This window comes from Typopeltis vanoorti, chromosome 14, assembly GCF_054136105.1.
Source record: "Typopeltis vanoorti isolate ZY-2024b chromosome 14, IOZ_Tvanoo_1.0, whole genome shotgun sequence".
Classification (NCBI taxonomy): Eukaryota; Metazoa; Arthropoda; class Arachnida; order Uropygi; family Thelyphonidae; genus Typopeltis; species Typopeltis vanoorti.
The window spans coordinates 79,438,761-79,454,872 of record NC_143562.1 but is presented as its reverse complement, the minus strand read 5'-3'; the positions used below and the strand labels follow the sequence as shown (position 1 = coordinate 79,454,872).

The following is a 16,112-nucleotide window of genomic DNA, read 5'->3' as shown; positions in this document are numbered from 1 at the left end:
CAATCCAATTATAAATTATTGTTTTTTTTGTTTTTTTTTGTGTCAAACCCAGGATCATTTGACTCTTGCCTTATGTAGTCCTGGGTTTGATAAAATTTTTTATGATAATATGTTTCATTTGTCAAACAGAACTTTAAACTCCTGAGACTTTTCAACAATTTCCTATTTGGCTAGTGAAAACAAGCCTTTATATAATTATCTTTCCTATATTTAAACACTGTGATAAGAAACAGAACTAATGAAACCTCAAAGGTGTATCATTTAGGCTTAGGTGATTAGATTAAGCTCATCTCCAGGTTTTATGGAATGAGAACAGAACAACAAACTAATTAAACACAGGTTTAATAGTTCCAGTATTAAATCTCTATCACCTGAGATACAATATAGTGCATTTAATAATACAATCAAAAACATGCAAACAGTAAGTGGAAGATTAGATTAGAGCAAAGGAGGATTCCCTCTATGGATGCTAGTAGCTAATCTTGGCTATTGGATTGGAGGTCTAAGAATTACTGTTTCCGAAATTTTAGGAAGCTTCACACAACCATATTTATTTGTATTTGGCTGGTTTTTAAATATACTTCTGCGGATTCCAAAAAATATCTGTTGAGAGCTTTCTTATATTTTGAAAATTTTGATGCACCAGTTTATTATACTGCCCATCAAATGTGCTAAATATGTAATTCCCCACCTATATCCAACATACATGTTAAAATCAGTCATGGAGTAAGATAACAATATTTATATATAAATTTACTTTAGTTGGTTAAAATGTTTCAGATTTGTATCCATGACGATGCAATGACTTCAAGGATCAATACATGTGTATTCTAAAGAATAGAGCTCAAATAGATATTAAAAAATTAAACTATTTCCTATAAACATAAAAATATATTATTATTATTATTATTATGGGTATCTCCATGGAGATACCCCCCCTCTTCTCTGCCTATCAACCAACCTCTGCAATCCACAAGTTCTCAATGTAGGGAGCATTTTTAATCACTCACCAACTTAGTCACTCTCCTCTGAACCCTCTCCATAACCTCCTCATCTCCAAGGAATCCAGGTGACCAGACCTGAGAACAGTAATCCAAATGTGGAAGTATCAATGCTTTATAAAGGGGAATAATAACCTCTTTATCTCTGGATGTTAGTGTGTTCCTCAATAACCAAGTAATCTTATGTGCAATCTTGGACACCTTAGCAACGTGTTCCCTGAACTTCATCTCCCTATCCACCAATACTTAGTGAAAACAAGCCTCAAAAGCCTTAGCAAAATCCAGAAGTACCACTGTGTAGTCATTTCCTTTGTCAAACTCAGATGTCATTCTATTATAAAAAGTTAATAAATTGCTAAAGCAGGATCGACCTTTAACAAAACCATGTTGGCCCTATAGAGTATCATATCCTGATCCACCCATTCTTGAATTTTGTCTTTAACCAACTTTTCCAATACTTTTACCACCACTCACGAGATGGTGATTGGTCTGTAATTAACTACCGCAGTTTTAGAGCTACCTTTATGCAAAGGAACTACTTTGCCTTCCTTCCACTCCCTAGGGACCATACTAGAGTTCAAACTTAAGTTAAATAACCAAGTAAGAGGCATTGACAATTCCTTTGCACATTCACGCAACACCCAAACTGATATTCCATCTCAACCTACAGCAATGTTTGCATTTAAATTTTGCAATATACTAAGTACCTCTGATTTCTTAACTTCAATTCTCACATTAGTTATTGGTACAGGTACAGAGATATCCTCACTTGGGTGATAGACTTTTGAAAAGTGATCACTCAGTAACTCTGCTATTACATCTGAATTTGTCACCCCAATACCATCAGCACCCACTAAAGTTATACTTCCGAAGTCATTCTTCCTTTTACTTGCCATGTAGCGGAAGAACTCTTTGGGATTACCCTTGATCTCCTTGGCTAAGGTCTTCTCATAATCTGATTTAGCTTTTCTTACTATACTGGTAACCTTCCTAGCTTGAGCATTGTACTGATCTCCTTGTGAATTCTCCATACCATTTTCTTTTTGTGCAGATCAAACTTGATACTACTACTCATCCATCTAACGCATACCTTGTTTGTCTTTCTGACCATGGGGACACAATCTGATATTGCCTTCCTCAGATACCCACTGATTTTATCCCATGCACTGCTAACATCTTTCTCCTACAATATGTTCTGCCATGGGATGGTTGCAAGCTCACTCTGAAGCGTGTTATAATTGCCTAACCTGTAGTTCCATATATACCCCTTCTTAAGAGAGAAATCCACCAAAATTTTGCAATCTCCCAAGTCAATACCACATGATAGCTCTTACCAATTGGAGGTAACAAGGACACCTTACTTATGCATATATCCTCTGAACCAATGACCAGGTACAACACTCTCACACCACGTGTCCCTTCAGTGATGTGCTATTTCAAGTAATTATCTCGTAGAAGATGTATGAATTCCATTTCCTTTTTGCCACTTGATACTTCCTCCTTCCAATTGATATCACCATAATTAAATTCCCCCCACAATAATCACTAAACCTGCACTCATTGCACTAATTTGCTGATGCATGAATTCAATATCACCACCTGTAACCCCTGGCCTATAGCAGCAACCAACTATATATTTGGTTGCGTTGGTCAATATTTCACACCAGACTGCCTCAAATGAACTATCATTCACATGTCTATCATCTTGATATACTACTTTCTTTGGCTGCAACTCATCTGCTATCATCAACAGTACTCCTCTCCCCATTCTATCTTCTCTATCCTCCCTGAAAATACTGTACCAATCACATTCAATTCCAGTGACCACATCTTCTGCTGACAGCCAAGTTTCACTAATGCCTACAACTTTTGGTGAGATTGTCTGACTGACTAATGCCAAAAATTCTTCCCTGATATTTCGAATGCTTCTTGCATTAGTATACAAAAATTGCAGATTCCCTCTAGTTCTTGTACCAGCTTTAGAACTGATATATATACATGTATACATGTCACTAATTTCAGTAATCCATGCCGATTTTTATCCACTCTAGTCTGCAATTTATTCCGTGAATAAGGATCACCAAATATACAATCGCTGCTTAAGTTTCTCCCTCTTACACTCAACTTTTTCAATTTTAGTTTCCCTTAAATACTTCAACTTGTTCAGAAAACAGTAACTTCTTCAATCGCTTATGACCTTCCATGTACAGATGCAACCCATCTCTTGCATACAGCTGTCTTTTGCCTTCAAACACACTCCAGACATCAACAAATTCCAGATCTTTTTTTTGCACATTCTTGCAATCATATCATTCATTATCATCGCTTGTCTATTAACTCATAATTGTCAAAACGAGGCAGCACACACACACACACACACACACACACACACACACACACACACACACACACACACACACACACACACACACACACACACACACACTATCCTCCCATTGACACTTTTCTTCTTCATGATATCTAACAATGTTCTTAAATCTTTTGCTACCCGATTTATATTACCACTCAGGTCATTTGTACCCACCATAACTATCATCTTTTCTGCATCATGCTCTCTCTTTATTGCTAAAGCCACTCTCTCTCTATTGTTCCACCAGCCAAGCACTCCTCAGGCATACTGCTCTCCATATCCTTAATCATAGAATCACCATATACTGTACCACTCATAACTTCATTCAAGTCCAAACAAGCATCACTCACAGCCTCATTTTCTACGCTATTCAGCATAGAAAATGAGGATTCCAATTCCAAGAAACTTCCAATTCCCAGTTTCTTTACTCAACGCTCTTTTACTTACTCCCTCATTCTCATGACATCTCATTTCTTCTAGACCTACTGTGCTTTCATTCTGTTGACTTCTAATGACTCCCATACTATTTATTACTTAAGCAATCACCAAAGACTCTCCCATACTTAATCCTGTTCTAGTTACTTCAGCTAAAGTAATCTCCATAGTCCTAATTTCTCAATTCTACACATTTAACTCAGTTTTAATTTCCAGAACCTCCTTACTGAGGACTTCCAATTCCTCTTGCAGAAGATGAAGGTCATTTTTCATTCTGCCAAAGTTCTTTCGCCATGGTACCGACGTCTGCTTCCATTCCTAATTGCTCCAGCCTATCCTGACACTTCTCGCATATGTCAACGTTTACATTCTTCTCATTTAGCCAAACAGTCCACAGATCCTTCACATTCTTCGTTGCATACATATAGCAGTTTCCGCAACACATCCATTGCAAAAAATCCAACGCAGAGCCAGACTTTTGTATAGAAGTCCTCTGAGCTGCTGACGTATCTCTCTTGTGGGACGCCATCTTTAGACGCTGAAGTAGTGAAACAAACAGCAGCAAAATCACAATATATACAACAGAGTTTCAAACAATAACACCGCTGAGAGACACATGTATCCAGAATCGGCGCTAGAGTCTTTGCGGCCCGCATTCAATTTCTATCTAAGCACTCCTGTAACGATCCGGCTGGTGTGGTTCTTTTACGATAATAAAAATTTAAATTATTTTAAATTTCTTAAATAAATTTTGACAGAACAGCCACACGTTGGTTCGCTAAATGTAATGAACTGGGGGGTGTTGACTAGGCAGGATAATTGTTAAAAATCAGAATATTCAAAAAATTCTCAAAAGTTAAAGCAAATTTTGATAAAGCCACTTCACTTTAATCGTTGAATATAATGATACAGGAATTATAGCCTTCTCACCGACCTGAATTGCTAAAAAAATTAAAATGAATTTTAATTAAAGTTAAAATTCATTTGAACTAAAGTTTAAAAAATTCTTGCATTTTACAAGTTAATAAATTCTTAGTAACTTGTAAACATTTTTTAATAATTTTTATAAGTGGAACTATCTTTTAGGAAAATAAAAGAAACTCAAGATAGATTAGAAATAAGAAAAATTTCATAAATAATTAGAACATTTAATATAAGTATTCAAAAAATAATATCTTTACAGAATAACAGAAAATAAATTAAATTACATATATATACTTGAAATTTTTTTGATTAAAATTTTAGGGTTTTTGACTTAATATTCACAAAATTAGAAATAATGGTCTTGACGTCTAATTCCGCACATATATCATTTTCAATAGCTAATAACGCCCAACTAACAAGCCTTTTTTGTGACATACTTGTCCTTAAGTAGGTTTTAATCAATTTCAACTTGGAAAAGGAACGTTTACTGCTCGCTACACTAACAGGTAAGGTTAATAGTATTCTTAAAGCAATTGAAAAGCTAGGGAAAGATAAATTATGGGACACAATAAAATTAAGAATATCGAAAGGATTTTGAATATTTAAATTATCCTTCCAAAAAAAAATCCCGGAAAGCACATAACTCGTCATATAGTTCTATTGTATTTACATCTTTATTGTCGCTGTCCTTCAAGAGAATCTCTAAATCATCACAATTTTTTCGTAAATCTTCGTTATTAATTTGTAGTAATCTATACACGAAATTGAAATTATCATAATATGTTTTTTTAGTTGTTCAAAACGTTCTATTAACGAACACATTGCAACGTCTAGAAGTGTATAAAACACATTCACTCTAAATTTATCTTCTGGCGATTGTGGCGTTTCGTCATAATGCTTGTAGTCAAATTGTCGTGTCTTCTTTCATCGTCAAACTTCCGTAACAGTTTTATATTCTTGTTCTCCATCCACCTCTTCACTCAGTTCTTTTACCGTTTTTAGAACTTCTTTAAAATTTGTATCTGATCGATACGCTTGTAAGAATATTTTTAAGTTTTCGATAGATTCTAAAGCAAGTGTAATGTTCACATTTTTGTCTTTGCATTTTACTCACAGGCTTTATTCTGTTAAGTAAATCATGCCAAGTTATAAGAGAGCAAATAAATTTGTAGTCCTTTATTTTAGCACATGATGTTTGTGCTTCATGCTGAGTTTCTTTATTAAAATTTTCTTTATTTAAAATTTCAAAAAGTGCATCCTAAATTTCTCCTAACTGATATCATAGAGGGCGGATTGCATTAATTTTACTTTCCCATCATGTTTTTGATGGCTGTTTCAATGTTAAATTTTTTACGAACTTTAAAAGGATTGCCCAACGTTTGTAAGAGAATGAAAAGAAATTATATATTTCTTGAATAATTGCAAAGAAACTAATTGTATCTGCATTCACTTTGGCTGCATCGTTAATGATTAAATTTAGAGTATGAGCAGCACATGGCACGTAAAACACTTGAGGATTTTTGTTCAAAAGCAAATTTTGGAGCCCATATTTTTTCCCTTTCATATTTGCCCCATTGTCATGCCCTTGACCTCACATGTCTTCAATGGAAATGTTCCATTTTTCCAGTTGTTCCATTATTGTTGCACATAAACCACGTCCTGTGGAATCAGATATATATCTGCAAAACCTAAAACGTTTTCCCTGATCTTGATAATTCCATTGTCACAGGAAACAAAGCGAATAATAATGGTCATTTGTTCTGTTTTACTTGCATCAGGTGTGCAGTCTAAAATTATGGAATAATATTTAGATTTTCGAATTGATAATAAAATTGTATCCCTGATTGAGTTACTGAAAGTTTCCAATATTTCATTTTGTCTGTCTTTACTGAAATAGTGTACTCTATTGTTTTGTTGTAGGGCTCTTTCAACATGATTTTCCATAACGGGATCAAACTTCGTAAACAGTTCAACTAATTTTAAAAAATTGCCGTTATTCCTTTCATATAATTTATCAGATATCCGTGAAAAGCTAAATTTTGGCTACCAAGGAATTTTATAATTTCAATCAAGGGTTCTAAAACACTCGTCCAATGTTTCTTTTCCATTTCATACATGCTTTGAGTCTGGCAATCAATAGTAGTTTTGTTTTTTAAATTTTTATCAAGTTCCTTCCATTTTAAGAAATATTTCATGTGAGCTAAACTAGTCTCAAGTCTATGCAAAGTTGTACTTACATTTCTCCAATCGTTATAACCTTCTACAAGACTACTTGATTCAGTAGGAGCAAAAGGTTTGCAACAAAAGCAAAAAACAGAATTTAAAGTTTCGGAATAAATGAGCCATGTTCTTGACAAGAGCTCCCCGTTTTCCATTTTTCTATTATAATACGTGTCACCAAATTTACGACCATATGTATCTCTGGGATATATTATATTTTTCTTTTGAACAGGCCCCATTTCAATTAAAACAACTCTTAATTTTTCATCAATATTTCCCCATTTGCCTTGATCTTCTAAATTTAGACTAAGAATGTGTCAATTTTGTGGTCAACTACAACTAAATCTTCTCCTAACTGTTTTTCACTTAAATCATGCATCTTGTTATCTTGTTCAATAGTTGCAATAGTACTTTCATGAAAACTGGATGATGTGCATGGTTCTTCAACTCTGATTTCTGAAGTATCGAGTTTGTTACAATCTGCATCAGAATATTTTAATATTTTAACAAATTTATTAAGAGCCCCAGTTTGTTTCTTAATATCTGCTTCTTTCGCAGTATGACTCTTACGATTTTGTGCACTGGATAACTTTTTTTTAATTTTTGATTCTATTTCTATTTTATACCCACAAGAAATTATTACACAACACGACACAGAGACGAAATAATAGTCCACACTGTGCTACTGTCAGTGGCCTACTGAGAAGCGTACCATATGACTGGTTAACTAGCAACAAATGTTTTGTACGAAAATTCATTGCTGCGCATAAAAACCGTTCACCGTTTCACTTTAGATAGACTGCAGTACACACAACATTCTGCAGGCAAGCACTTAGCATGCTCTCGCTGCAAAATTATAAACAGCTAGCTGATCAAAGAGGTGGAAATATACAATTTTTTTTAAATTTTTATTCAGTGTATCCGGCCTTATTTATTTCAATATTGATCATTCTAAGAATTTTTTGTTTTATGATAAAAGTTTTGTTTCTTAAAAATGAACTTATTAACCATGCCCCGGCGGCGGCGCCCCCTTTGTAGCAGTGCCCGCATGCTCTGAATGCCCACTTCCGCCGACCCTGCTTGTATCCAACCGAAGCACAACTGCAGCACAATTTGAGACAAAAAGCAACACTATACTTTAATTTAAAAACACGTTTTCTAGCATAACTCAACATATACAATATACAATACTACAAATTCAGTATATTAAATCATTTTCTTTATTTCTCTAAAGAGATCATATTCTCTTCAAAGTTACAGTGTGTAAACATTTCTACTATTCTATATATCTAACTTTCAAATTCTCACTAAATACAAAGAAGAACTATATGGCAATTCTAGAATTAGATAATGTGAGCACAAAGAAAACATTCTTTCACTCTCTGACTCACTCAGTTAAAATTCATTTCTGAATGATAATATCAAATACTATACAAAACAAACTGAACAGAGAATCAGCTAAAAGTTCTGTGCTTTCACTTGACAACTTCCTTTGCAGCATCTATTTTATCACTTTCCTATTTATCTTCCTTTATTATATTTATTTCTGCTCACACATTCATTCAGTCTGTCTTACCTTACAAATTCCTCAAAATACAATAAAAGTTAAAAGGCCTCACTTATCTAATATACTTGCATATGTCTTCTTTCAGAAAGCACATTTTGTTAAAACATCGTTTCTGAAGTAGGCATTAAGAATAATCACCCTGGCAATAAAAATGCATTTAACTGGGCAGTTCCAAATGCAATTCTAATAAAAGGAACTTTACTTTAGTCAAAAGACTCATCGTGGGAGGTCCTTCCTAGAAAACACAAAGTCTATCATACCACTCCTTGAACTCACTGACCATTTGTGCTCTAACAACTCTATCAGGCAATCCATTCCATGGTTCAACAAACCCTTCATGTAAAGAAACCACTCCTCACCCTCTTGCTCACAGCTTCCTTTCATAACTTCTAGGGGGTGGCCCCCTTGTCTTCACTCCTTCCCACTATTCCACCAAGTGAAAGAACTCCTTAGTGTCAACCATGTAACTACCTCTCAACAGTCACCAGAGCTGTCAGTTCTTTACCACATTCTCTCAAAACCCATAATATACACAAACAATATTTCTGTGTTATTCCCTAAGGATTACAATATGCAAGTTAACTGTTTAAATACATTTAAGTTTCTTTTATCACTACTGCTTAACCACATGGTGTTCTAGCACTACTAATATAGACAACTGCATTACTAAATGTGAGTAAATGTGTGTGTGTGTGTACAAGAAATATATATTATTATTATTATTAAACAAGAAATCATGGAGTCAAAGACTCATCTGGGAGGTCCTTTTATCACACACACATCTCATCATACCGTGTCTTAAACACACCCAAACTCCATGCAGACACCACACACTCAGGCAAGGCATTCCAATTATTCATAACTCTGCACGAAAAAACCTGCCTTTCACTCCCCCTACTCACACCCTCTTTATACAGTTTCCAGAGATGACCTCTGGTTTTCCCCTGATCTCCCACTATTCTCTGTAGAACTTCTCTGCCATTGATCTTATAACAACCCCTTACCAACTTGTAGGTCTCTATCATATCTCCTCTCTTCTTCTCTCCACTAGTCTCTGCAAATTACATCTTCTCAATCTTTCCTCATACTCAACATTCCAGAGGTCAGAAACTACCTTAGTCAGTCGCCTTTGGCCCCTTTCCAACATCTCTTCATCCTTCTGAAAACCCGGTGACCAAATCTGGGCATAATAGTCCAAGTGTGGCCTAATCAAAGCCTTTTACAATGGAACAAGAATCTCCCTACTTCTACACGTCAGTGTCCTCCGCATCATTCCCAGAAGTCTTTGTGTTATCTTCACAATTTTTGCAATGTGTCCTCTAAATTTTAGATCCTTAGCCACTATCACCCCCAGATCTCTTATTTCCTCCACCTCCAACAACATATTCTCACCAAGCATAAATTCTGCATCCCATCTTTGTTTTCCAAATTTTAAAACCTTACATTTTGCAACATTGAACTCACATCTCCATTTCTGTGCCCAATCACTCAATTTATTCAAGTCTTCTTGCAAGGCCACAACATCTTCACTACTCTTTATGGTTCGTCCCAACTTTGCATCATCTGCAAACAACTGAATATCTCCATCCAAATCTTCGCCAATATCATTAATATACAAGTTAAAAAGTAATGGCCCTAAAACAGACTCCTGAGGCACTCCACTAGTGACTTTCCTTTTCCTGGATATCGCACCCCCCCATGCACAACTTGTTGATACCTATCAGATAGCCAGTCTCCAATCCAATGCACTAATCAAATATCCAACCCCATCTGCTCTAGTTTGATTGTCAACTTATCATGAGGTACTCTATCAAAAGCTTTTGTGAAATCCAAGTATATTATTATTATTATTATTATTATTATTATTATTATTGTTATTATTATTCAGGCCTCCAAGGAGTCAAAAGACTCATCGTTTATGTCTTAGGAGGTCCTTCCTAAGACATAAAGTCTGTCAAGACTCACTGAGGGGAGGTCCCCCCCCCTGAGAAACACAAAGTCTATCATACCACTCTTTAAACTCACTGACTGTTCTCGCTCCCACCACTCCATCAGGCAATGCATTCCACGGCTCAACCACCCTCCACACAAAGAAACCACTCCTTACCCTCTTGCTCACAGTTTCCTTTCGTAACTTCCAGGGATGGCCTCTTGTCATCACTCCTTCCCGCTGATCAACCAAGCGAAAGAAATCCCCAGTGTCAACCCTGTAACCACCTCTCAACAGTTTAAAAGTCTCAATCATATCACCTCTCCTTCTTCTATCCACCAAACTCTGCAGTCCACATTCTCTCAGCCGATCCTCATAACTATCCTTGTACAGTCCTGAAACCATCTTTGTCATCCGTCTTTGTATCCTTTCCACAGTTAATTTATCCCCTTCAAATCCTGGGGACCAAATCTGAGAACAATAGTCCAAGTGTGGTCTGATCAGAGACTTATACATCGGAATGATAACCCTCTTATCTCTGCAGGTCAGTGTCCTTCTCATAATAGCAGCAATCCTCTGTGTTACCTTCACCACCTTTGCAATATGTCCCCTAAACTTCAGTTTTCTATCAATCATCAACCCCAGATCTCTTGTCTCCCCTACTTCCTCCAGCATAACTCCTCCCATAGAGTATGCAGCATCCCATCGATGTTTCCCAAACCTTAAGACCTTACATTTTGCTGCATTAAACTGACACCCCCATTCATTTGCCCATCTATCTAGCTTATTTAAATCCTCTTGCAGAGCTACCACATCTGCACTATTACTAATAATCCTTCCCAGCTTCGCATCATCTGCAAACAACTGAATATCCCCCTGCAATCCACTGGCTATGTCATTGATATAAAGGTTAAACAATATTGGTCCCAGTACTGAGCCCTGTGGGACCCCACTTGTAACCCTCTGCCTCCTGGAAACTGCTCAACCATCCACAACTCTCTGATACATATCAGACAGCCAATCCTGAATCCAGTTGACCAATCTGACATCCAGACCCATGTGCTGCAACTTAAATATCAGCTTATCATGTGGCACCCTGTCAAATGCCTTCGCCAAGTCTAAGAAAATTGCAGTATATGCCTTTCCCTCATCTAATGTTCTTGTAATTTTATTATAAAAGGCTAGCATATTGCTAAAACAAGAGCGTCCTTTCACAAATCCATGTTGATTCTCACAGATAACATTACCCTCATCTGCCCAATGCTGTACACGGTCCCTCACTACTTTCTCCAAGATCTTAACAACTACTGATGACACACAGACTGGCCTATAATTAGACACTTCCAGTCTGTTACCACCCTTATGCAATGGCACTATCTGACCTTCCTTCCATTCCCTTCCTTTTCAATGGAAGACAGACTTCCATTGAAAAGCCACGTTAAAGGTACTGTCAATTCCCTAGCACATTCTCTCAAAACTCGTGGCGAAATACCATCCAGTCCCAGAGCTTCCCAGATACTATTACTGTGTATCCTTCTCCTCTGTCCAAGGAAGCAGTCACTTTATTGTAATAAGTAAGTAGATTACTAAAACATGACCTCCCTTTAGCAAATCCATGCTGTCCATCAAAGATTATACCATTGTTGTCAACCCAACTCTGGATCCTAGTTCTCACAAGCTTCTGCAACAACTTAACCACAACACCTGACACACAGATAGGCCTATAGTTTGATGCTTGAGTTCGATCACCTCCTTTATGAAGTGGCACAATCTTGCCCTCCTTCCACTCTTTAGGAACTTGACCAAGTGCAAGACTCGTATTAAAAAAATATGTCAAGGCAGGTGTCAACTCTCTGGCACATTCCTTCAGAATACGCGGTGATATATTATCAAGTCCCACAGCCTTATTTACATCTAGTTTACTCAACTCCCCAAACACCTCTTGTTCACTTACAGTCAGTCTCTCCTCCACATCATCAATTACTCTCAATCTCTCCATGAAGTCACATTCACAAGATTGAAAGATCTTTATGAACTGCTCATTAAGTATCTCCACCACACATTCTGCATCAGCTGTCTTTATACCATTTCCTCTAATCAATGTCATCCTTTCATAATCATTCTTTCTTTTGCTGGCTACATATCGAAAGAACTCCCTAGGATTCTTTTTGGCTTCATTAGCTAACTGCTGTTCATACCTCTCTTTAGCTACTCTCACCAACCAAGTCACCCTCCCTGCCTGGTCTTTGTAGACCTCATGAAATTGGTTACCTCCACTTCTCTTATGCTGCCTCCACAATGACCTTTTTCTCTGTATCGCTTCTTAATCTCTTTATTCATCCATCTCACACCTACCTTATTTAACCTTCTCATCTGTGGTATACATTTAGATATTGCATCTACTAAATAGTTTTTGAAAATCCCCCAAGCTGCATTGATCTCTCTTTCAGCTAACTCCTCATTCCATGCTACACCTACAAGCTGTCTCCTGAGCTCTTCATAATCACCCCCCCCCCCTTGTATTTCCACATATACCCTTTTTTCACAGGGGTCCTTGCACTGCTGGCAACCACCCAGGTAATCACCTCATGGTCACTTTCACCAATTGGTGGATTATTTGACACCTCATTTATAATTACATCCTCCGATGAGATGACCAAATCCAAGACCCTTAATCCTCATGTGCCCTCTGTTACATACTGTCTGAGGTAGTTATCCCTCAAAAACTCAAGAAACTCATTTTCTTTACTTCCAGTTGCTATCTCTTCATTCCAGTCTATATTGCCATAAATAAAATCACCCATAATGATCATCCTTTTCTTATTTGCTTGGCTTATTTGACTATACATTTCACTATCACCACCATCCACATTACCAGGTCTATAACAACATCCCACCAAGTATTTGATTCTATTCACCTCTGTCTCACACCATACTGCCTCAAAAACCACTGGCCCTTTTTCCTTCTTGCATCTCTACCTTCTATGGACATAACTCTTTCTCTATCATCAATAGCACTCCCCCTCCCTTTTTACCCCTTCTATCCTCACAAAACACAATATACCTTTCCATCTCTATTCCTGTCAGGCTGTCGTCCTCATCTAACCATGTCTCACTTATTCCGACAATCTTTGGATGAACAGACGCAATTAGTGCAACCATTTCATCTGCCTTGTTTCTTATACTTCTAGCATTGGTATACAAACACAACAGCTCATTTCTGGATCTACAGCTAGTTCCACTGATACCACTCACTCAATGTGATTTCTCCATGCTGGACTGGGGCCATTTCCCTTTCTGCTTTTTCATTTCAGAATCCTTTGCAATTCCATCTGTACAAGTAATATATATATATATATATGATATTATTTTATCACATAATGAAAACATATTTCTTATTAATGAAGTCTTCACTCAGTATATTTAAAACATTAAAAAATTAACATAACAAGCAAAATGGTTATGTGAGATTTTTACATTTGCTGCAGTAAATTATTATACAGTAGTTTTTTTTTCCAATTCAACACCTACTAATGGGATATACTCTACAAGTAAGTTAGTTCTCAACATCCTTTATTTGAAGGCTATGTGGATATCTCTTCCCAGTTATCTAGCTTGGACCCCTAAGAGATCCCCTTAAAACAATGTATTAGGGACAAAAAAATAAATTAATTAAATTGTGTAACATTAACTTTTCAATCAATATGTTGGGAACATTTTCATGAACACATTTAAATTTACACTGGGTCCATTTATTTTCAGTTACAATCTAGAAATTACTGAACAAAGAAACAAAGAAAAAACAACCACTAAACCAATGCTATACTGACATCGAAGTTTGCGGTATCTCTCAGATACAATTTACTATCAAATATCATTTTCACTTTCTCATTCGACTCTATCATTCTCATCATCGGACTCGAGTAACAAAATCGCTGAATCTCTTCAACATCTAATGGATTATCCAATCAATATATTTTTCCAGCCATTTTCAACAGTAAATAAAAAAAAACAACTAAACCAATACTATACTGACATCAGAGGTCGAGGTACCTCTCAGATACAATATACTATGAAATATCACAAACCTTTGCATAACACGTGTTAAACCAAAACTGACCACTTAAACAGCGTGTAATATCACTCATAATATAGGCATGCACAGCTACTCATGACCTCCAAGCTATACACTGGATATATGTAAGAATATTTATATTAAATAATTTCTTTGTATCTGTTAGATCAGCCATGACCTCCACAGGGTTAAAAACAATTATTATACTAGCTCAAAGTAAAAAAACAAAAAATGAAATTTAGATTTTTTTTTTTTCTCAGATGACTTACTTGAAAAATCCTAGGAGCACTAACTAGCGCTGCTAATGCTGAGGACAAGGTGGCTGCAAAAATCCCAACATAAATTAAAGGCCCAAATCCAGAGGACATCTCCATTACCTAAAAAAAATAAAAATAAAAATAAAAAATATTGTTTACACATGCTGGCCAAAATGCATGCATCGACACAAAAGAAAAAAAAAATGTTATTGAGGAAATATAAAAAGAAAGATGATCACCAAGCCTATGAGGAATAGCAAAGCACAGGGAATGATAACAAGCATTACAAGAAAAGCAAAATCAGATTATGAGAAGAAATTAGCTGAGCATGTCAAAAGAAACAGTGATAAGTTCTTCTGCTACATGGTGAGCAAAGGGAAGAATGATTATCATAAGATAACATCAGTGCCTGTTGGTGGTGAGGAGGTGATAGAAGCAGAAGTAATAGTTGAATCACTGAGTGATCACTTTGCAAGGATATATCATTCAGGTATAGATAATGCAATGAGAGATGTGATAATGACTACTGTAAGAACAGATTAACTGGATGTATTTAGGACACTAAAAAATCTCGGTGTTCATACTATGATGTCACTGAATTGGAATATCGAATGTTAAAAGAAAGTATAAGGGAATTGATGGAACCTCTAATATTTCTAAGGGCAAAATACCTTCATTACATTCAGTATCTCAGGGTGGAGGTCAAAGTACTGAAAAAGTTGGTTAAAGACAAACTTCAGGAATGGACAAACAGGAATATAATATTTTATGGAGGACAGCATGGTTCTGCGAAGGGTAGATGTTGCTATAGTAATTTATTATTATTTATTATTATTGTTTTTAGATGACACCTCCATGGAGTCCAAGGATTCATCACAGGAGGGCACTCTACACCACCATAATGGCTTATATAGACACTATATAAGCCATTGTGCACCAATACACTACAGAATCTGCCATGCATCAGCACACTACATAATCCACTGTAAACTAAACATATTTTTGTCTGTTAACTATGTGTGTGTTCTCTGGTTGATTTGCCTGTATGCATGATAAAAAAACATGAATTTCTGAAGAAAAAACCCTGCTACCTCCATATGAGATCTACTAACTCATCAACACTGAAAAATTCCATATATAAAGATTCCTCTCATCATGCCAAGAATTGAACTCTGGTCTTTCGTAATCAAAGGGCATACTGTCCCACTGTTCTTCGAATGGCATTATGGAGGTGTTACAATACATTTTGCAATAAACTGACAGTTGAATTAAATTAAAGGAAATGGCTTCATGATTCTGCTGGACATTACAAAGGAATCTGCAGGATATCAA

At 36.2% G+C, this 16,112-nt stretch overlaps 1 protein-coding gene across 1 annotated transcript in view; it reads right to left on the bottom strand.

Moving 5' to 3' along the window:
• Positions 1-16,112, bottom strand: part of LOC150099699 (solute carrier family 12 member 2-like) — a 497,862-nt gene that overhangs the window by 314,273 nt on the left and 167,477 nt on the right. Inside the window, exon 9 of the mRNA XM_090403480.1 lies at positions 14,793-14,900. Coding sequence (XP_090259606.1) covers positions 14,793-14,900 — 108 coding nt within the window. The remainder of the gene's footprint in view (positions 1-14,792; positions 14,901-16,112) is intronic.